Consider the following 23,854-nt stretch of genomic DNA (forward strand, 5'->3'; position numbering starts at 1 on the left):
CGGTTGAGGATCCTGGCACATTTCTATGTCAGAATCACTCCTCTTGACGTCTTGTTTGATGCTGAATCGAAGTGAGCACCGCAGGAAAAAGGAACATTCGGCTCCTGAAGGAATTTGTTTCATCGAAAAACGAAGGGTTGCGTCTCTCTTTGCCTTCTCTCTCCCTCCGCGCAGTGAATATAGATGAACACTTCAAATGAGCGGCAAACAGTTGCATAATCTCTGAACTGTTCCCCTCAAGAAAACTGAAAAACAAAAGCATGCAAGATGAAAGTCGACTTTTTGTTTTTATTGTTGAGTTGCAAAGGCCTTTTTAGGGCGTGTTATGTTTTTTAATAAGAATAAAACACTTTTAATGCTGAGAACCCAATTACCCCATAATGGGGTGAATATTTTGCACAAACATCAAATCATGTATTATACATGATGTATTTCCCATTGTTGCTCAGCGTCTGAGCTTCAGCCACACTTCTCATAGCATGCTTATATAGCACACACACACACACACATATGCACACACTGATCAGATTATTTCGAGACCCCCATCCGTGTCTCAGCTGGTTGGTTAACAGTGCATGTGTTTGTTTGCTATAAAGGCTCTTAGTGCCCAGAGGTGGAGGGTTATCTCTCTCCCGGATGGCCGTATCAGTGAGTTGATAGACAGCTGAGGAGAGCTGGAGGAGAGTTTCAGTCGCACATGGCTTTGATGAGAGACAACAGCATCAAAGCCGTCATTAAACACTCCCTCTAATCTGGAGCCACAATATACAAGAGGCTCTTAACAGTACTGGGAGTCTGGGAAAAGACACTCAAAGCATCCTCACTCGTTTTACACTCAGCCAGGGGAGAAGAGGAGGAGTTAGATATACTGGGCTCGTGAATATTATGTTGGTTTGATGTCGTGTTTGACAGAAGACAGAAAGTATGTGCCAGGATATGTCTTTGCGTTTTGACAGTTTAATTAACATCTCTGCATGGCCTGTTTGTTCTACCTCAGGAATCATTTCAACGTTCCTCCACGTCCATCCGTTTGGAGCCAGCATCGAGTACATCTGTTCCTACCTGCAGCGTTTGGACACCAAGGTAAAGGCACGCAGGGACACACACACACATACACACGACCTAGACATAGTGACATAGATTAAATTTCCCTGCAGGGCTGACATATGGGCCTGCTGTATGCCAGGGTCCCGCTGCGCCGTTTTAGACTCCTGGCACAGAAACAAGCCTCAACTGCAGGCTGGGGCCATCATCTACTTCAAGCTATTTTTTTAACCTTTATTTATCCAAGGAAAGGTTTGCTGAGCACAGATGCTCTTTGTCAGCAACACCCTGCTTCGCATTCATCCAGTTACACACATCACACCGGGTGCTGCCCTGTACAACCACAGCCCTCTATTGTTGGCCGCTGAACAACTCCACAGGAGCAGGTATTGGAAGGGGTGGCATTCAGTTTCATCCCACCAAGTTTTCCCCAACTGATGCAAACTGGGATTCAAACTGCCGACCTTCTATGAGGCGATCCTCTGGTCAAAATCTTGCTTTTCTAAACTTTTAGGCACACACTAGCGAGAGCACTTTTATACAGGTTTTTATACATGTTTTTCTTTGTCCTGTTCGTGCCTCTCTGTTTTCACACCCCTCCCCCGCTCTTGCAGTTATGGCTTTCTAATTTTCTCGCTAATCCTCACTTGTTGACAAATATATTCACGTTCTGCCTCTGTCTGCTACTGTCTGACACTACCAGTTTAGGCTGTTAGTCTGATTTCCCTGGATGACAGGACAAGTTAGAGCTGAGCCTTTTTTTTTTTTTTATATATAATGGAGCAGAGCTGTGTTATCACCATCTAGACTTAGAGAAAAACTGATCCTCTAAGGACATTTCCTGATTTCTAAATCTGCACTCATCTACCTTCTATCACTCATCTTACATAAAAATCTGAAGAGAGATTTTTGGCCTGTCTCACTGGCACCGCCATGAGGAGGCCATAGATATCAATTCGTTAAAACATCTATACACTTATGAACATTGTCACTTTTCTTACATATGCATATGGGGAGCGGAACATGGTGTTTTTTTATCGCCATTTGGCTTCATCCTCCCACATCCCTTTGGGTGTGTGTGTGTTCTCATTTGTGTGTGTGTGTGTGTGTGTATGTTTGTCATATGTGCGTGCATGAGTGTGTACAATTCTGAGTTTCTGTGTGTGTCTGTCTGTGTGCATCTGAGTTTGCCGGTGCGTCTGTTGTTCCCACACTGACTCTCCACAAAAACACATCAAACAGCCCACAGAGTTTTGTCAATAGTACCGGCTAGACTCCCCAACAGCAAGCCCAATCCTCTCTGCTTATCTAGCAGCTCCACACACACGGCTCCATTGTCAGCGATGACACACCCGTCATATCTCCATGATGGACCTTAATGCGTCCTGACATCAGCGCAGGGCTTGAACAATCTAGTTATTAATGCAAGACACTGTGGGTTGTCTACACCGGCTTATACAGTGGATCTTGGCACTGTCACCCAAGGCTTTCAATTTACTGATGATCCTCTGCCCACCCGGGTGGTGTGAGCTGGCTTAAATCCTGTCAAGTGGCTTATATTGTCTTGATGCTTGCCCTCGTCATCAGCTTTCAGTGTGTGAGAATAATGAGGATGAGGAGCAGAGGTGTGAGAACGGTGGAGGTGTGAGAAAATGTGAGTTTATCGGTGTTAATGCATGTGGACTTCCCCTTTTGTGTTGTGTCTAATCGTTGCCTGATCTGTTTGTGTGTCCAGATTAACCCTGGCGAGGTGGAGGCCCTGCTGTCCCGGCTGCCCTGCACCTTCAGACAGGAGCTGACGGGGGTGGGAGCCAGTCTGGAGAAACGCTGGAACTTCTGTGGCTTCCAGGGCATCAAGAGCACATAGACTCTACATGAGGCCGCTGGGACGAGGAAGAGACCGCAGGCACACGGGACGACACAGGAGACACGGAGGACAGTAGAGAGACATGGAGGAAACAGGATGAAGCCCACAACTATTGGAGACAGTGGACTGTACTCGACCGAACGAGGATACAGATGTTTCAGCATAGATCAGGGAGGAGGTGACGAATGTTACAAGAACATGTCAGGGACTCTGTGTGGGTGGCAGGGAGATAAATATACAGTTTTTGTGATGGCAGATTGATCGAAACGTCTCTATGGTGACAAAGAGGTAGATGTATCTATGGTGACAGACACATCATCTCTCTCTCTCTCTCTCTCTCTCTCTCTCTCTCTCTCCTTTTTTGTGTTTCTGTCTCATGGGATTCAACTAGAAGTCCCTTTTGGAGAGCCAATCTCAGCGCAGTCACGGGATTGGCTGTTTTTCTATACATGGGTGGTATTTTACATTCTGTGAGCCTGCAGTTGGCTCATTGTGCTGTCAGGCCCAGACTAAAGGGCTACATAGGAAGGTCATCAGGGTCTACTTTCAACCTCTAAACCCTCTGGCTTCTCTTTTGCCTATTCTTGGATTTGTACAATCATGTAAATTAAATTAATATATTTCCTTACTTTCTGTATAGGCTATTAAATTAAATGTGCATACAAGACAGAGACAGTGATGAGGTTGATTTGTACTTTTTTTCCCACATACAGAAGATTCACATCTCTCAGTGTTCAATTATGCTTCAATTTAATGCCCCATGATTGCAGAACTGCATTCAGAACTCCATTGAGAACTGTCTGTTCTCAATGGACAATGGACAGCGAAGGGAGTAATCAAGTCCAGACTGTATGTGCACCTAAAATACTGCATTTGAATCAGCTGAATCTGACTATAATCATAGTAGCGATTTTGCTATCATTATTAATCAAAAGGGGAGACATGTTGGCTATGAGAGGATTTTCACATGGTGCCTTCCAGGTCTGGTTCATTTTACGAAGACAGACTATTTTCTTTGTTGTAACTGATTACTCAACGTTATTCCAAGTTAATTGAATGTGAATTACATTGACATCCACAACCTCTTCCGCTGCATTCATGCTATAGAAAGTATTGTTTTATTTTCAGTCACGCAATCACAGAAGAAAATTGTCTAGTACATTACTGTATTGTATTACTTTGTGAAAGGGAGCTTGCTTGTTTTTGTCAGTTGGCTCAAAGAAACAACTGAATGGTTCTCAGTGAGATTACCCATCAGCCACTGTGTCAAATAATGAGTGGCATATTTGTTGAAATGCTTTTGTGTTTGGTTCCCATTGCTATGCAGCAGAGGCCACACCTGCAAATGTATGCAGCACACTCACCTACAGGCAATTAGGAATTCAAGCACATGCTTTGAAATAACCCATGATGAACCGGCTGATATATTAATATTGGAGGAACAATTTTAAACACTTTTTTGTCTCAACGCTTCGTCTCCAATTTAAAGAGGCAGTTAAACCTGTCTAAAAATAGAGCGGCGGGTGAGACGTTGGCATACTAAACTGGTCCTCACAGGAGGTACCAGATGAAAGGAAATTACTTGACAAACCATCTGCTGTGGGCGGTAACTTTTTGGAGAATTATGTTCATGTTTTATATCTGTCCAATTGTTTTCACTGCATCATCCCAGGTTCTTATACAGAATGGAATAAAAAATGGCTGTTTATTCTGTAATGTACTGATGAGTACATGCTGTACTACATACATCTGCCATCAGCCAACCCTGTTCCCAAACCACCCAGAAGGTGAGCTTCTACTGCCATCTGTTGGAGGACTTACACTCACATCTCCACAACTGTCAGGCCTATTTGGCTCAATAAAGAATGACACAGTGCTAACGGTGTGTGATAGTACTTGACAAGGTGTCTCCACAGACCTGTTACCCTACCATCCATATACAGTAGGTATGTGACTGATGGTGGGTGTACTATATCATACCATGATAGGATGCAGTCTAATGAAAAATGTTCACTCAGTTCACTCAAAGGGCTTTATTCATTGAATAACAGCTTGATTTAATTCCAATATCGCAATGCACAGTAAAAACGTCATACTAAGGTAATTTAACATGTGTCTCTTCAAAACCAATATAGCATTTTTTTTCATTGTCTAAATGAATGGAACAAGTGTTTTGTATAGATGACTTCTTCGTCATTGATTAAAATTGTCCCCATTTCTGATGATACCTCATTGTGAGAAATTGAGAAATTCTATTTCCACCATCTGCTATTGCTGTCTCAATGCCAGAAGTCTGTTAAATTATTGTTAGATTTTCTAGGGTGGTAAAGTTAATTACTTTGAAATTGCCATATCCCTGATCACCTCAAACTTAAATTCAAGTAGAACTAGACCAAGCAGCGTTTATTATAAATACAAAATGATGCCTAAACTGAATGAAATGATCCCAAAGTATTTTAAATATTACAAAAATTGCCTTTTGTGTGAACTTGTGCAACTGTCTGTCAATCACCAGCTCAAGAAGGATGTGTATGAGGAAGGACAGCAAAACAGAGGAAAATCCTTCATGACTATATTGTTAAATATAATAACGATGTAGGAATATGTTAAATATAAAAGGCAACTACATTGATTGTAAATGTGTTCAACGATGAGAAACTAAATGAGGGGTGAAATTGGTCGCCCATCCAAAGAGCCTCACTTCAGCCAGTCACTAGCATAGTGCTCAAACTGAAATCTTTGCAGTCCAAATGCATTTCACATCAGCAACACAATCAACTCTCATTGAACTCTAAGTTTGGTTCCCTTGCATTTGGAGATTATGAATCTGTCTTTGCTCAACGTTGCTCCGTTCTTCTACATGTGCTGGGAATCCATAATATCCAGGTATTTGGCATCAATTACTCTTGGAAGCAAGATGGTCCTGAGATAAAACACAGAGAGATACCATATAATACAATACAATACAGTTTTCCCATGTATTATTGACATGCAGACATTGTATACAAAGGGATATACAATAAATCCTTCAGACAAAGAACTATATGTCTATTAGGGAAATGTTTGAACAGCCAGAGCGCAAAATGAACAGTGTACCTGCTATAATAATGAAAATACAAAGCCTTGAAGTTAGCACACAGTGAGAACACATGAGAATTTTATGCCAAAACTTGGTTCTCAGTCTCAAGGCTTAGATAGTTCCACTCTGCCCCCTGTTGGCCTGGGTTATGTTACCTGACAGGGACGAGCAGGATCATGAGCAGGGGGAAGACCATCTTCATGTATGGCAGAGGATACATCCCAAAGGCACACAGGATGATCAGCTGGATCATCTGCAGCGCTGTGAAATAGTGGACCTTCCTCTGAGGCACGCGGCGGATGTAGTGGGTAGGAGGGTAGGAAGTCTGGAGAGAGAGAGGTGGGAGTCGTATCATATGGTTAGAGGGCTTAGTTTGGTGTTGGCTTCACTGTTAACATTCTGGAAAGTAGATTGAGTAACATTAAAACTGCTCTAGGCAAGATGTTTATGTAAAAATACATCTGTTCTATCAGACTAAATCACAAAGTGGAGCTGCAATAGAGAAGAGCACCCCACCTGACTTAGACAGACCATGTAGATTTTCCTTATTTGCTCAATTTAAATTCTGGTGTTGGGTATGAACACTTCTCTGTCCACAGTGATGAATCAAAACTTAACAGCGAAATCCTAAACAGTACCGAGTGAGCACTCCGTCCACAGAAAGCTTGATTCACCAGCATTAGATGTTTTGCTTCTCTTGTCTCATTGGTATTCTTTGGTAAAAAAGCATCACGAACCAGCTGGGTTGGTAAACATGAGCGTCCTTGTGTGCACTTTACTGACATCATGTTGATGATTTCTGGGTACAGAAGTTCAATTTTTTCAAACAATTACTTCTGGCTGCCATTTGAAGCTGCCAAAACTGCCTACTGTAGCTTTAATCCATATATTAAAAGACAGATGGAAGACAGAGAGACAAACAGAAAGACATAAACAGTAAAAAAGCACATGGACAAACAAGCAGACTCAGCACCACGTAATAGAGATAGAGAGCTTTCCACACAAGCTAACTGACCACTAACAGACGGACCAACCAACCAAATAACTGTCTTTTATGTCCTTCCCCCTCACCTGTTCCTTAAGCAGCAGGGCCATGCGGTCCACCATCTGGTTTCCATCAAGAGAGGTGGCTGCGATGTAGAGGAAGAGGCCGTAGAGGACGGGCTTGGGGATCCACTGCAGAGGGACGGGCAGCATGAACACAGACAGGCCGATCAGGATGTTGGCTGCCAGGGAGGTCAGACGTGTCTCCTTCACACTGACAATGCTGTTGGGACACGATGACAGGGAAAAGCACTTTGAGGATCCCCACACACTCTTCTTGTTCGACAAGTTTTTGGAGTGTTGCCTAACAAACTTTGTGGCAGCTAAATCAAAGTTATTCACCTCAGTTATCTTAAAGGGGCCCTATTATAGGAATTTAAAATTTTCTCCATTTATATACATATATGATCAAAAATGTTTAATTGTTCAAATTTGATATTTTGTGAGTGGCTAAATTTAAAGTTATTGCATTTTGAAACATTTTTACAAGCAGTTTTGGACTAACCCCAGTCAATGCATCACAACTGGACTTGGTTTTGATTGGCTCACTTCACTAAACAATTACTGAAATCCTTCCAATCAGCATTTGAACTGACACCTGCCCTCTAATACCTCCAAACAGAAAGTTCATTTGAATTAGAGGAGCTGGTGTTGTCCAAAATATCATTTTAACTAAACCACATTTTTTGCCATAGTATATTTGAAAACAAAATCATGGAAACCGAATTATATCTGACCTTTAATGACAATATTTCCCTTATCACCCGAGAATGTTCCTTGCACAAAAAACATAACACAGTGGCTGCCTTTTAAGCAATTGCTTGGTTTTTGTCCTTTTTCTTTGACTTCACTCACGTTGTGTAGAGGTGTCCGTTCTCTACATGCTGTTCCACTTTGGCCAGCTGACGGGCGTGCAGAGAGGAATGTGGGAAGGCGGCGTGCATCCATGGCAACCCCAGACAGGACATGAGGATATTGATGAAGCCAGTCAGCATCAAGTCCCAGTGGAACGCTGTGCCTTTTAGCAACCTGTTGGTACGGACATTCACACAAACCAGTTTAAAGTGATTTTTCATTGACAGTCTGGGTCAGTACTTCAATCCTTGTTCATGAGCTACCATGGAAGATGATGCCTACACATACTGTAGATAAAAATGACCATGGAGGTAAATGATAACCTAATGGAGCTTTGTACAATAAACAAAAATGCCATGAATTAGAGTCAAATTCAAACTGAAAGCATGATTCTTTTGCATCCAATACATTCCAGTGTCAACACAATTAACATTACAAGCTAGGCCTAGCATTCAAACCTATAATCAGGGCCTTACTTGTGTTCTGGTACATGTGTGAGTGAAATGACGATGTTCTGGTCTATGAAGATGAGCAATGCAAGGAGGAAACCCAGGCCCACAGCACTAAGAGTGTTCATTCCTGTCAGCTTGTCAAACGGTGCGAAATTGAAGACTGGGCCATTGTGGACATTGAACACAGGAACTGGTAGGAACAGAGGGTTTATAGACACAGAAAGAATATAGAGTATGGACATCCCAAACAGAATTATATCTCATGTGCAAGGTAAAAAACTCTTCAAAATTGAACCTAGGAGAAAATATATAGCTTGACAGTGAGTTTTGCTGCTAGTAACCTTTATTTAAGCAACATTTCAACCCAGTGTGTTTGCTGGAGTCTTGTTAGACAATAGTAGACCCACACTGGGCTGAAACGATGCACAAGCAAAGCCCACTGGAAGCAAAATGTTTTCTTTTTTCCCCTTCAACAGAGGATTTCTAAACACTGAAAGGCATTCAGTGCTAGGGTTGTGACTTCAATTCTCACAGGTATTCTACTAGCAATTCTTTTATTTGAGAGAAAACTTTGTACTCACGTTGTATGTCAAGGAAAAGGTAGGAGCCGATGAAAGAGAATATCACCACAGAGATGGGTAGAGCGCAGTCAGACACCACCTCTCTGATTTTGGCATTCAGATATGGGCTGCGGGAGAAGAATAAAGACAAAATTGCGCTCAGTTAAAATACAATTATGATATAATAAATTCCACAAGTAGTTTTACCTACCATACTTTTTAACCTACAAAATTATGCAAGATGGCAATATTGCTATACCTGATGGGTGAAAGTATGTTTTGTGCTTTTCAACTCCTCAAAGAGGTATGTGAGCCTATGCATAGCTACTTAACAGGGCAGCTGGCCAAAGCATTGGGCTGTGCCACTAGTTACACGTAATGAAATAAATTTGGTTGAATGATTGAATTGTCCTGAGTGCGGTCCAGTATGTGAACCTACCTCCTCTTGATGAGGTAGAGGGCATAACCCAGCCACAAAGTCCCCAGCATGAGCAGCAGGCAGAGGATGGGCCTTTCTCTCGTGCACACCACCAGAGACTCAGGCAGGAAGACTGACAGGTGTCCTTCTGCATGGTCCACCAGCGGTCCAGTCCCATTCCCATTCCCATTCCCAAGTCCTGTCTCATTATTTGCTTGCTCTAAAATGTCCTTAATCTGCTGAAGCACCAAAGTGCTGTTGGTAGTGGCCAGTGTAGGCCCGTGGTAGAAGTGTTCAAAAACTAGGGGGTGGGGAGGAAAGAGAGAAAGAAAACGTTTTGACATTGGGGACAAAGGTAGAGCAGGGGTTATTAAACTTTTTCAGAGTGGGACTCGACGTGAATAAATTTACTCTTGCTCTGGGACCCTGGCTGATTTAACATACTCATTTAAGACACTTGTCATGTGGCGACCCAAAAGGCCCACGGCCCACTTTGGGTCTCAACGAATAATATTAAATGCTGAGGTAGAGGATATAATAAAAAGTACATTTTAAGTCCATTTCACGCTACATTGCCTATCTCTATACATACTTCCTTATCAAAGATAATTCTTTTTCTCATTGCCATTCTCAGTAAAGTTCCAGGCAGTGCAGGGCATTTAAGCACCATGCATTAAAGCTTTGCTCAGTTTGGTTTAGTTTAGTAGCGGTGTAAAACAGCCTTAGGCCAAGAGAAAAAGAAGAGAAAGCTCTAAAGAATCCACCATATGCCCAGCTTTCTCTTCCCTGTCTCGTGGTAAACCCTTGTGAAAAAGATATAAACAGAGGCAGTATGAAACTACACTATGTTAACATTATAAGGTTGTCAATTTCCCCACGGCACCCGGGGGGCCCAGTTTGATTGCATGCTTGCCTTTCCTCTAAAGACTCCATGATGGATATGGATGTATGCTGGGGTACATTAACCATGACAAATGATAGGCAGACCGTTTACACATTCCTCCACATTTTAGTGAAATCTCTCTGCCGGAGGGTAGAATCATTCAGAACATGTTAACTGTAATCTGACCTTGGCTAGACTTACTTTTGACAGTGCCTTTCACTGCATCCCCGACAAAAGCTATGGAGATGAACAATGCAATGACTTCTTCTGTTGAGCTGGGAGATAAAGGAAATAAAAGAACCACAGTGTGATCACTCATGTTTTATCAAAACAGCCTTTTTGATACAGGCACAGACATAACGGTCAATTCAAGGCAAAATGATGGCTACGATGGCAAGAGTGTACATTCAACAAAATTAATGCTTATGGCGGGGAATAGGAAGTCAAAACAGATGGCTCTTTTCTTATCAGCGAGCTCACCCCAGTGCATGGCAGACATAGTTCAATGTTGAAATTGGTTTTGTTACTTGTATTATGAGTACAGGATTCCTGTCTGACATATATCATAGTAACAATGAAGTCTGAAAGGTTGAGTTGTCTACTAACCGTTTGAAGAGTTTCATCAGCAGACTGACATTGAATAAGCCTCCGAGGATGAGGAACAAACTGTTCCATAAGCCGATGCAAGCATAGAAAGCATCAAAGTCTAGGTCATAGTCGTCACAGATCCCCCTGATCACTGTAAAACACACAGACACACACACATGCACACCCGATCACATGCACACACAAGGACACCGGATTGCATTATAACTAATAACACTGTCAAAGCAAATCTACTTTTGAATTGCTTGGCTGAGACAAGTAGCGGCAATTCTTTATCATAGCGTTTTACAATTAGAAACCAATAATGTTTAATCAATTTTGCAGTGGACAATATATTTCACGTCTTCAGTCAGTGTCAGTTCTTATTCCTGTATTGCAGTAACAATAGCACACAACACATACCACTTATGAAGATGGCCAATGGTGCAGTGGTCAGTGGAATGACCAGCGGTGAGCCAGCAAACAAAGAATAGATCACTCCTCCAATGCTTTGGCCAACAATGGTCTTCTGAACATCTATGAAAATACAACATGTATGGGTAAAATAGTGCTTACAAGTCATTACTGGAGTTTGTTTTGACCTACATGGGATACCAGATGGGTGGGGTTTGCTGCATCGGAACAATTCACAATGTGTCCGTAAGTCATCAATCACAGAAACGTATACTAACTTGATTTTCTGTGACTATCTAAACTTTCTGACTTTCACTTTACTGTCCCATGTGGCTTGACACAGGTCTGTGTCATATGCTATTGAGTCATTTTGAGTGTAGCTGTTTGTGTCTTTTTTTTCTCTCTGGCATTCTTTGGCATGCTTTCAATGAAATGGCATTATAATAATATAATGTTCCTGTTCCAGGATATAAAGACAGATGTCCATACCTATCTCTCCTCTTGTGCTTTCATCGTTCAATGAGCCAAAGGCAATAGCAGGCAGTAGAATGGCAATGTAGAGGAAAATAGCAGTGGTGGTGTACTTCAGTAGAGAGCGGTCCTTCCCAGTGATACCTTGATGGATCAATCAAAAAGCTGTTAGAGGTATTACCCAACAGCCTAACCAACCATAAGAGCCAAAGCAACCAAACCTGCAGGGCATCACTACAGTTAGCATCAGATATTAACCAGTTGACATTATGATTGACATCTAGCAAAAAAATAATGTTAGTGGTAACAAATCTGTGTGTTCGTTGACCAGATCAAAAGATATATGCCTATATATCTATCTATCTATATATGCCATATATATGACTACTTAAGCAGCATTACAAGACATTTAAAAGTAGCGTTCATACCATCTGTGAAGTCTGAGGGATAGAGAGGGAGTCGACGACGGAGGTCATCATAAACACCCTTACCGACTTTGAAGAAATCTTTGCACTGTGAAGAAAAAGAAAGGTTTCAATGGGGGCTATAGGACACTAAGAAAAATATTTAGAGTTCAGGTTCAGCCAACACTACTGTGTACAATATAAAGATATAAGCTCCCTATAGGGACCACAAAGCAACTTTAGCCTTGATTTCCTTGCTGTACACTTCAACATCATTTTGATCGTGGCTGTAGTGACATCATACATCACTTTCTGAGACTGACTGTTTTCAAAGAATTGATGGGATCACTGAAGGCCTTCAAACTGACAAAATCCCTCTGACTATGGCTTCTGTGGTTAAAAGACGACGGCCAAGTGCCTTCATGAACAGTAGCACATTCATTGCTATGAATGCATTCTTCTGGCAAGATAATGGGCCTTTCAGATAAAGCTAAGGTAATAAACCTTGAAATATTTGCAATGTAGAGACACTCAAGGAGGAATGTACATGAAGTCCTACCTGCCCTTTAGGATACTGACATACCTGGGTGTCCAGCATTGCTCCTTTTGGAGACAACTTAATAATGTTTTGGACTTGCAGTATAGATGCCTTTGAATGGCTGGTTTGACAGCAGCAAACCTACTCTTAAATGTTGTTCAACCTGGTCAGGACATCAAGTGCAGCCAAGACCTGTTGCTAACTGTTTCCTTTTACAACACAAGTACATGGTTTCTCTTCTCTCTGGGCAATGTTTGGGTGTTCCCTTTCCCCCTGCTAAGCACACGCATTTCCTCTTGATTTAAACACTGGACATAATGAAATACTTTATCATTACATGGAGCTACACACATTCTGCTGCCAAGAACCATGGCAGGCTTGGCAGCCTTTTCAATCTGTTGCCCAGCTGCTTCTCATTCCTCAAGACTGGCTGATAGAGTGTGGAAACAGGATCAAATAATCTGGCTCAACCACTTGTCTTTACTGGATCACATCTTTATGTGCCTGGACGGAGTGAGAAAACATGAGGGTGGTCTCCACATGTGGAGAAATCTCATAACAGCCAATAGAGAATAGAAATGCTGTTTTTACAAGTAGGTTTACTGAGTGGCATGAAGTTTCTGTATTGTTGTATATTAGCTATTCTAGGTTACTGCTATTGGCATTGCCACTATCCTATCAATTAGACCAGTGATTCTCCACCTTTTTCATATCAAGGACCCCTAATTTAGTCCACATTAGGGCCACGGACCCCCATTTGATGAGATTTTGTCTCTTGGACCCAAATCAGTCAAACTATGATTAAAATAGTCCCCTGGAACCCCCTCAAGGACCCCTGGTGGTCCCCGGACCCCACATTGGGAACCACTGAGTTAGAGTACATACTTAAGCCATATGAGTTCTGCGACCTTTTCTTGATATTTCAGAAAATAAATTCTGTCCTGATTACAGCAGGCCTAGTAAGGTAGCTGTGGTGGCACTCTAATACTCTGTTGTCCTAAGTAACCCCTTGCCCTACATTCAGACCTCAAGTGATTTGCCTCTGCGCGGGTCTGAGTCCTCCACTTCCTCTACGACGGGCTTCTCACAGACTATGGAGAGCTGTTGTCGCTGGTAGACCAGTTCCTGTTTGAACTCCTCCTGGGTCTTGGCCTCCAGAAGCTTCTGTCTGAAGGAAATGTCTGAGAACATGGTGGCAAATGTTCTGCCCAGTTCAATGGCTGTCTTGGTGCTTTTCTGAAAAGAATGATGGGAATGTTAAAGAGAGGATTGAAAGATCAGAAATTTAGCTGACAAGTACTAACACTTCTATGGTTCTGTGATTTTAGATAGTAGAATGTTCCTCTGATTTGTGTTTTACACATCCCACTAAATATTACACTATATTCCTCATCTATGACTGCGCTCTGAAAATGTTGGCTGAAAAAATATTTAAATATTGCCCTTGATAACACCCTGAACACACGTTTTCAACAGTTTCAAAATCCTAGTGAAAATGACAGTTGTCTTTGTTTGCTTGTTTGTTTATTTGTTTTCTTTGATAGTTAATAGTACAGTGGGACAGAAGGGATGTGTGGGAAAGCTCCTGGGCCGGATCCAAACCCCTAACCCAGGACGACATGACTACTCGGTATGCGCCTTAGCCAAATGAGCCACCAGGACGCCCCACAAATATAACAGTTATGAATGGAGAGAAAATGGACCTTACCGTTCTGGGAGGGGCCAGAATGAGGATGACGTAACGAGCCTCACAGCAGTTGACTCCCCAGTTCTGTGGCCTCTCCAGACGGGCGACGCACACATGACGCCTCTGCAGGCTCCTCACATTGGAGCTGAAATGAGAGACAAAATATTTTATTAGACAAAAGAATTATTTCACTATGAATCAGTGGTGTATAAAACAGTTATGAAAGCATGGTATACTCTAACTACAGATGTATGTTAAAGGCCTCTGTGGGGCCACTGACACAACATTATTGCCTTTGTTTATGTTTTGATTTATTGGGTTGAATACATTTTTTCACTCTCGAATGAATGACTGACACATTAAATCAAAGACTGGCAGTATATGGCAGCTAAACAAGAGTTTAAAAGTATTAAAAATCAAAGAGGATCTGAGACTCAGCTTTATTTCACATTGGCAATTTCAGTAGTTAAAAACTGACCAATGCATTTCAGCTCAAACGAAAGGCTTTTCATTTTTGTTTTTCTTTCATTTTTAATACACTCTTATAGTAGGCACACCTGTGGATTGTTTTTTCTGGTGCATAATGAACCTGTTACATTTACAGCATGGTGGGACAAGTTACAAAGAGAATGTTTCCAACCAAAAATCTCTGTGGAAGTTCATAATTCAGTGTAATAATAGCTAACACAAAATTACTTTCTAAGAGCTTCGGTCTCACTGTGACCAATGAAAATAACAACACTCTTCCATATAAATATTACTGAAGATGAACTCACAGAATACAAAGCCAGGACTGCTGGTAGTGAATGCCAGTGGAGGTAGCAGTTACACCCTGAATGGTTTCTGACAGAAGGTGCACTGTGGGAACACAAAAGCAATGAGGCAATAAAACAGGTATTCCACTGAACAGCCAAAATAGATTTAATGCTGATATTTCAAATAGTGGGTCCCATTGATGCAGGAAAGTATTATACTTTTTTATTATACTTATTATACTTCTATCCTAGAGAATCAGAATCAGAATTGGGTTTCGTTGCAGTTGCTCACAGAAATATATATATAGGCATAGAGCAATTATAAGAAAAATACAAATAAGAAAATAAATATGAAAATATGTAGAATATGTGCATTATACTACAATAAAATAAAAATATGTAAAGTATCTGCATTATACTACAATAATATTGCATGAATATTGCATGTATTGTCAATAAATGATTAATTTGAAGGATCAGGTGCCTCTATGGGAATTGAATACCAAACTGTTGTATGCACTTCTAATATTACCTAATTACAATTAGTATTTTTCCCTTTGCTCACCATTGACATCCTTCCCTCCTGCGTCTGTGAACAGAGAGTCCATGACCGCGTCCACGTCGCAGCTCCCATGGCCGTCCTCCACCACATGGGTCAACATGCGCTTTAGGACTTCATCCAAAGTGGCAGCTTTCTCATCCAAAAGGATGCTGGCCTGGGCCAGGAAGCTGTCCAGGTCTCTGTGGGCCCGCACTTCTTCTTGGAAGTTCATCGGCTTTACATACTAGGGGGAGGCAAGATCAGGGGAGATTGATGTGGAAGGGAAGGGTGATTGACGGTGTAATACTGTAGTAGTACTGAGAATAGGTTAAAGTTAAAATGAAGATGGACAGGTTTTTCTCTGAATCCTCTCTGGGCTGCATGTTCACTGATATATAGTCTTATTTTGCAATAATAAATGTCAAAAGAAAACAAAAAGCATTACTAGAAAAGTGGATCTTACTTTTCTTGTTGTGTTTAAAAGCCCATACCCGGGGCCATCAGGATCTGCAAATAAAATAAACATTTTTAGTTGACCATAATTTAATATAATGGCTCTCTGGCGAGTCTTCAATACTTCATCTATGCTGCAATCCCCACTGCACATCTTTCTCTTGTATCCCTGTAGTTGTTAATGACAAAATTGATAGTATTAGTACTCTGTAGTACTAATAGTTATTAATAGGGAGCTGCAGCTGCCAGTTTATGTCCTTGAACTTCAATTCCCTGACTCAGGACTTCTGAGACAGTGCTGGCACACATTATTTCCCAATTGCAGAGGCTGCAAATTATTCTTAGACAATGAAAGCCGCTGTAATCATTCTTGGGGAAACAACTGTAGAGCGTATTCTACTGGCACACCATAGTAATGAACTATTCATCTGCGTTGTTTATGCTAAGATTCAGTTGTGAGTGTGAATGCCACTGCAGCCTAGTCATAATAAGTATAAAATTATGTATTAATTTAAACACACACACACACACACACACACACACACACGCACACACACACACGCACTCGCACACACCTGAAACACTGATCTGCATCTCGTTGTCATAGATGTGGTCCTTGTGAGTGACAGGAGAGTCTTTGCACTGCCCACAATCCTCCTGCTCCCCGTCACGCAGCTCTGTGGATACAGCATGAAGTGTCACGGTCAAGGATCCAACTGTCGCTTATAAAATTCATACATCTCTATCTGTTCCAGACTGAAGAGATTCTGTATAGCAGAATGACTGCTTTTGCAGCAGCGCCACTTCAAAATGGCGAAAACCACCAGCAATAATGAAGGTCATTTTTCAAAGATGATTTGAGCTGACCAGGAAGATACTGGGCATCAGCCTAATGGCCTCACTTGCTGCCATGCTGTGATAACCCATACTGAGATAAAACTGTTTTTTTTATCACCAGGTTAAGGTGCAATGCCAGCCAGATTTAACAATGTCTACAATATGACACTATTCAACCTGCCCTCTCACCAGTCTGCCATCTGTTGACAGCAACAAGAGAAAGAGAGAAAGAGTGAGAGAGCGAGAGAGACAGAGAGAGAGAGAGAGAGTGAAAGAGAGAGCGGCCCAATAAAAAAATCCCCCTTAAACCAGACATGCAGCAATATAACAATAGCAGCCCCTTGTAAATTCCTTCATCGTACAGAAGAGAAATATGGCTGCTAGATTGCATGTTTTATGAGGGGAGAAGAAACAGCAAGAGAGGCCGATTGCCTTCATAAGCAAAACTGTGGCAGAATTTTTGAAATTAGCTCCAACGATCTGTGGCTTTCCCCATGATGTATGAATATTCCCTCCTCTCGTTATCGGCTCACAGATCATCTACCTTGTTATTTACCCATTAATTAACCACTCAATACACCAGCAGAAATAACTGGTTGTGCTCACTAGCCTGTGAAATGGGTCATCAGTGAGCAGGCTCTTTGGCATTAACATAAATAACTGTTTCAATCAATGGGGACTCACTTTTCACGTCAAGAAACTACTGTATAGTTCTCTGAATCACTTCTCTAGTAAACAGAAATAAAAGCCTGGTGTAGATTAAAGTTTCACCCTCAGCGTGGAAACCTGAATAAGGTTTCCTATGTTTGCAAAGCATCTTATATCAAGCGCCTACAAGAGCAGAGAGGACGCCTGCTGAGCAAAAGGAATCCAAGTCAATAGAGTAAGTAGTATTCAAACAACAAACCCATCTCTTGGAAAACATATCCATTCTTGGACCGCCCAGTCGATGGAGCATCTGTGGGAAAAAAAAAGAAAGATATGTTACTGAAGACATATTATTTCTGTGAAGTTCAGTTTTTTTTTAAATATGCTATATGTGTATCAATAGTTTGCATTCACTTGAAAAGCAACAACCAGCACTTCAACTGTCATGTGACAGTAATTGAAAAACAATCTTCTTTTACAGTTGCTTGTTATGTGAAGGGGCTTTGTAATATGAATCCCTGTACCACATGGTATCAGAGCATAATATGAAAAATTCATGTGAGAATGAACAAACTGTAGTCCCCACATGGCATGTCTGCTCTTAATGCTTGTATGTTTATGTATAGTTGTTTGACACAGCTAGACCGGCCAGCACATGCATGGGCCTCTGTGAAACCAGACTCCATGAAGAGTGACACACGTTGACCCCGGTGCTTCTGCCATGTGCAACAGCTTTTAAAAAAAAACAGCTCACGCTTCATAGCCGACAAACAGAGCTGGCATTCACCAGCTGCTTGCAATAGCTACTGAAATGCCCAGCAGAAATATGGCAGCCCGTTCAGCTGCTGTCATTGCACATGGTGATGGTTTTTGTGGTTAAATAAATTAAGATTTCACCCATATTTCATCTGTATAAACCCGGCCAATGATCACTAACATACATTCTCTGAGATTGTTGAGCCATTATTTCCAGTATGTCAATGTCTGTGTGTCAAAGTCAGACTTGTGCCCACAGAGTCTACCGCTATTCGCCTGTTTCTAAGACAGAGATGATGCAATGTGACACAATTTATGACATAGATTATGCAGAGAAAAACAGAAAGGGGATGTCTGGAATGCAGTCTTCAGATATTGGAGAGGACAATGAAAATGGTAATCCTCTGTGTAGGAGAGACTGAAAAGGGATCCCTTCACTCGCCAAAAGAAAAACGTCATGAACGATGTTCAGTTACAACGCAAATCTGACACCAGCTGTGTCTGATGTTTGTATATGCGGTCAGGTATCTCTGAGACACTGGCCTCGCTGTAGAGATGAGCTTTTCCTTGCCCGAGGCACAGAGTTTGGCTCCAGGGGCTCCAGAGCAAGGCTATATCTCAAAGCAGATTAGATAGAACATTCCCATGCCTCCTCCACTTCACAGGGTTTCCTCCAGACATGGAGGTGCCTCCCAGCTTATGCAACAAGCTGTTTGTGCCGGGGCTGGATGGATGTGAGGAGAATGATTCTGTCTGCTTGATTGAGACCTTTAGAGTCTTATCTCACATGGTTAAAGGTCCGACTTAGAGTATATACTCTAGACTATATTATATCAATGACATATTCAACAATAACTAGTTTCAAGGAGTTTTGTTATTCCAAGTCAATCAATCACGGAATATTACTGCATGTGTTGCCATACTCTGTTGCTAAGCGGGGTTAGCAGGGTTACAGCAGTGTAACAGACGTGAAGACAGACCAACATTTGTGTTACAAAGCTAATATTTTTACAGGAACCACAGTCATGGAAATTGGAATGTAACTGAGTATAATTTATGTTTTTTCTTCTATGTTTGCCTACTCTACCAACCACTATGGCAGGCAACTAAATCATAATTTGGAGGCCTTTTTCCATAAAAAAAAATCTGTTTTGGCTGGAAAAATCATGAAAGGGCCCGATTCACTGCAGATTCAATCTGCCACTTTGGATTGTATACAAACTAGTTAGTTTCCTTCTCTGGTTCATACCACAAAATGTCTATCATGTCCAATATATCAATGACATATTCAACAACAATAAGTTTCAAGTAACGTATTTGTTATTCCAAGTCAATCAATCACTGAATAATACTGCATGTGATGCCGTACTCTGTTGCTAAGCAGTTACAGCAGTGTAACAGGTGTGGAGACAGACCAACATGTGTGTTACAAAGCTAATATTTTTACAGGAACCGCAGTCAGGGAAATTGGAATGTAACTGAGTATTAGGCTACTTATGGTTCAGACCAAGGAGGGAAATTACTACCAGCCACCAGTCAAATTCTCGTAAAACTTTTGCTTCTATGTTACTATGTCTACTCTACCAGTCACTATGGCAGGCAACCAAATCATAATTTGGAGGTCCTTTTCTTAAAAAAAAAAAAAAATCTATTTTGGCCAGTAGAATCATGAAAGGGCCCAATTCACTGTGGATTCCATCTGCTACTTTGGATGGTATACAAACTAGTTAGTTTCCTTCCCTGGTTCACACCACTAAAAGTCTATCATGGCCAATATTTTACAGCATCCCTCCTCCCAGTGCGGGCTTCTCCCCGGCCCATGCCTGTGGGTTTTCCTGTTGGCAGGCTGGCTGACTTCCTCTCGCTTACGATGCCGTCTGGTGCTGATGACAAGTCTGAGCTGTAAGTCAAGGCCTGAACCTTCCAACTGGGACATCAAGACCAGTCCTCAGAATAGTCTGCTTTCTGACCTCCTGCCCCTGTTTGTGAACTAGTGCAAAATGGGGTTTTTCCAATTTTTTCATCCAATTTCAGTCAAAAAGATGGGGGCTGTTTCTCAAGGTCTCTGGGATTGAAAATGTCTTGCTTTTTCTTACAGTACATCGCACAATTAAAATACGTTTTTGCTTAGCCTTTTTCATGGTGCCTCCTAACTACTGATTCATGGATGCTTTGCTCTCCGCATTCATAATTCTGATGCTGTTTTGCATCTCAATGCATCAATCTGAGATACCAAAACACTGTTAATGCTGGTGATTTGATGTCTGTAAATGTACTATCTCAATGAATGAACAAGGCTGATTTTAAACATTTTAACCCTGGGGCATGTTTTACTGATCCCGCCAGTGCCCCTGATAGAATATTGCTATCTGTGGGCAGAGGATGTCCTTGGGAAATAGGAACAAAAGAGTCCTTGTTAGGTCTTCGAGTACGCTGAGCTACAAAGCTGGGAAATATTGTGAATTTCTCTGCTGAACTGCTGCAAGGCCAAGCCATCAAGGCAAAATAGACATGGTGTTCTCAAATGTAAGAGGCTCATTGCAACCTCTCTTTTGAAAATGAAAGCTTATTTCTTTCTTTTGTGCTATGTATTGAAATATGTACTATCTCATAGAAAAATCATAAAATACCAGCTGCTAACAAATAATCACCTTTATCAAGACTGAATTTGACCACAGTGCATTCAGCTGTACGCTTTGATTTTGCAGCACGCGTCACAATGCACACATTCACTATATCATCATAAAGCAAAAACAGGAAGGAGGAACTGCAGCTCATTCCACTTGAACACCTCAAAGACTGGTGAGAGTGCATAAAAGACTGCCAGGTGTGTGTTTGTCCAGGACAGTGGATATAGCCACCGGACCAATAGTAATTACAGTCACACAAAGTTATATTTTACTAGCCAAAGTGTGCATTTGAAGTGATTTTTCCCTTAGACATGAAAGAACCTCTTCTCCTTGGCAGCAATTTTGCATGACACATGGTGCTAATCCCCTGGAAGACAGAAAATGTTTCAAAAACAGAACTCTTTTAATTATGTTCAGTTTTAAGTGGATTAAATAAGAACTCCGTTGCACTCTTAAGCCTGAGTATAATGATTTGAAATAAAGCCACATGGAAGGGGGATGTGTCTGATATGTCTTCATCACAAGTGACAAAAGAAGAATGAGGGACGCTCTGTATGAAATTGATTTTCAATTGTCAAGACAATTACATTATCAAGCAAGTCGCTGACAATTCCAACCTAACAATAACTGAACATGGAAAGACTTGAAATGTGCCAGATTAGAATATTTAGCATTTTTGTACTGGATAATCTTCTTAACCCTTAGCCTGAGAAAACTCAACCAGGACTGTTTAACCCTTTAAAGGTATTGCATAGCCAATAGAATTTGCAGATGGTGTGCTGGATAGCCAATGTGATCGCAACAATGCTTGTGAAAATTAACCATATTTCTTTAGCTTCTTATTAGAAAGTTATGCTTTTCACACCATAGTGTGTACATATCACTCTGAATGACTTTGTAGTTAATGCTGTGCTGTATAGCTAGTGTGATAACGACACCACAGAGTGATATAGTACTGCAAATAAGACTCTACAGACTTTGCCACTTAAGACAATACATTACCAGGAAGTTCAGCCAATCACCAGTAAGCATTTCAAAGGCAGTTTAGTGTACTTTTCTGGGACCATTTCACCTGTCTGCTACTCCAAGTGGGTTAAAGCAAATGCTCAGAATTATTTGCAGGTCTGCAGATAACACTTCCCATGCCAGACAAGTGTAACATTTATAGCCACATTGTAAATATTGACCCAGACCATTTGCTTTTGAACTTTCTAGCTTCCCTGGCAATAAAGACATCTTTTCCTCATATTCAGTGGTTTTAATATCAAGAATATGAAGAAATAAAAATGAAATAGCACCCAGATAGTCACTAAAACAGCACAAAGAAGCAGACACATAAAAGAGAGCAGTGGATCTGTAAATTACTGAATTCCATAAAGTGAAAGGCTGCAGTACATAGGCTATGAACATTTGAACACTTTTATTATTCCCATCAATACCTAGTATTTTCAAAGTTCAGAGAGAGAGGGGGAGAGAGAGAGAGAGAGAGAGAGAAAGAGAGAGAGAGAGAGAGAGAGCGAGAGCGCGCACATGTCCTGGGTCGCCACATGTGTGACACAAAGTGTCTCAGGTTGCATCAAGAGAGACCCCCCTCACCCCACTCCACCCATGTGAAACTTACCAGATGGCACAAAATGGAGGACCTTTTTGGCTTCCATGTTCTCCAGGTTTTCAGGTGAGACACTTTCCCCAGGTCAACCCATCATCATTCTTAGCCCTGCTCCCTAACACCTTGCACACACTAGTGGTCCCTTCTGGATGTCACACACACACACACACATACACATACACACACTGAGGTAAGATCACCTCCTCCAGCAGCACATGGGCACGAGGGAGGGAGGGAAGGGAAGGCAGGGAGGGAGTTGGATGTTTGTTTCTGCTGGGTCCTTGTGCCTATATATTGGGATGCTGCTGCTGATTTTTTTTTAACCTACCTAAATGGATTTTGGTGTTTTGGTATCCACAATCTCTGTCTCACTCACCAAATTCTCCTTAGCTCTTATACTCTTAGAATAAAAGTGAAACTAAGTAATACATTACTGAAGTGCTACATTTAAGTACACTTGTACTTTACTATTTGTTTGTTTTTTTCAGAAACGTAATTCATTACAAAGCAAATGCCCTATATTTCCTCCTCTACAGAGATGAAAGATATGAAGGAGACTAGTAACTTTGATACAAAGAAAATGGTCAGGATACGAAATGTGAGTGTGAGAAAAGTTCACAGTTCACCATTGGTCAAATCAGTTAAAATGAAGAACTTTCTAACAACCAATTTTTAAAGAAAGCAATCAGAATAAAAGTAACTGGAGTGCCAGACCTACTGAGATTAATGTTTTGTCTTTGATTGAACATTTTCCTTTACCAAAGTACACTATTTTGTAGCTTTAAACACTTTCCACTAGTGGTAACCACAGGTATAACAGAGCAGGTTGAAACTCACAAATGACTCAAATATCGGTTCAAACCTTCTCAAAGCACTGTACAGCGTTCAATGGGCCCCGAGGAGGGCTAGGTTCACTCCTTCACCCCTTCCTCCACATGTCTGTCCATTTATATCTATCAATCTTTCCAGTAATCCAGCTTCCCCTCAGACTTCTGTTATAGTGGCAACACAGATACGAAGCAAGCTGTGCGGAAACCCTCATAATAGCTGCACTTCCTGACTCAACCAGATATGACAAAACCTGTGAGGACTGTAACACTCGACACTATGTGGTGGAGTTGCGGAAGCTGGGTGCTGTAAGAGGCACAAGCAGAGCTGGAGAAAGAGTCAGAAAGAGCCTGTCTCAAGCATAGAGCTAAAAACTGAAAATTGCCACAGTGACCCCAGCAGTGAGACTGGAAAAGCTCACTGTCAGACATGATGCTCAGGAAAATTGAAAACGTTATAATACTGCACTGATGGCCATGGCTTGCAGCGCTGTAGT

At 41.5% G+C, this 23,854-nt stretch overlaps 2 protein-coding genes across 3 annotated transcripts in view; one reads left to right on the plus strand and one right to left on the minus strand.

The window, feature by feature from the left end:
• The window catches only part of LOC139912484 (ecto-NOX disulfide-thiol exchanger 2-like), a 68,392-nt gene extending 65,321 nt beyond the window's left edge, over nt 1-3,071 (plus strand). Inside the window, exons 11-12 of the mRNA XM_071900303.2 lie at nt 998-1,083; nt 2,780-3,071. Of these exons, the coding sequence (XP_071756404.1) occupies nt 998-1,083; nt 2,780-2,911 (218 nt within the window). The 3' untranslated portion in view covers nt 2,912-3,071. The remainder of the gene's footprint in view (nt 1-997; nt 1,084-2,779) is intronic.
• Nucleotides 3,072-4,929: 1,858 nt separating this feature from the next.
• LOC139912483 (solute carrier family 4 member 11-like) lies at nt 4,930-23,527 on the minus strand. Of its 2 annotated transcripts, none has more exons than XM_071900301.2 (21): nt 23,393-23,527; nt 22,543-22,675; nt 17,795-17,845; nt 16,626-16,727; nt 16,061-16,104; nt 15,622-15,841; nt 15,078-15,159; nt 14,323-14,446; nt 13,641-13,850; nt 12,101-12,185; nt 11,691-11,816; nt 11,211-11,324; nt 10,809-10,941; nt 10,404-10,477; nt 9,341-9,620; nt 8,923-9,029; nt 8,366-8,531; nt 7,890-8,063; nt 7,062-7,257; nt 6,146-6,315; nt 4,930-5,834 (listed from the first exon to the last, which is right to left on the minus strand). In XM_071900301.2, exons 2-21 carry the CDS (start codon nt 22,577-22,579, stop codon nt 5,768-5,770), a joined length of 2,562 nt encoding a protein of 853 aa, XP_071756402.2. In that variant the 5' UTR covers nt 22,580-22,675; nt 23,393-23,527; the 3' UTR covers nt 4,930-5,767. The 2 variants fall into 2 exon arrangements, with proteins under 2 accessions (XP_071756402.2, XP_078145224.1); XM_078289098.1 differs by having other exon boundaries at nt 22,543-22,672; nt 23,393-23,514.
• Between the last annotated feature and the right edge of the window lie 327 nt (nt 23,528-23,854).

The sequence above is a fragment of the Centroberyx gerrardi genome, chromosome 16, assembly GCF_048128805.1.
Source record: "Centroberyx gerrardi isolate f3 chromosome 16, fCenGer3.hap1.cur.20231027, whole genome shotgun sequence".
Lineage (NCBI taxonomy): Eukaryota > Metazoa > Chordata > Actinopteri > Beryciformes > Berycidae > Centroberyx > Centroberyx gerrardi.

Excerpts from the sequence above, each read along its gene's own strand:
- LOC139912483 (XM_071900301.2), bottom strand. The coding sequence starts at position 22,579 with ATGGAAGCCAAAAAGGTCCTCCATTTTGTGCCATCTG. Across the intron at positions 10,942-11,210 it reads ATTGGCCATCTTCATAAGTG|TGATCAGGGGGATCTGTGAC; the intron begins GTATGTGTTGTG and ends TGTGTTTTACAG. Across the intron at positions 8,532-8,922 it reads CCTTTTCCTTGACATACAAC|TTCCTGTGTTCAATGTCCAC; the intron begins GTGAGTACAAAG and ends TGTTCCTACCAG.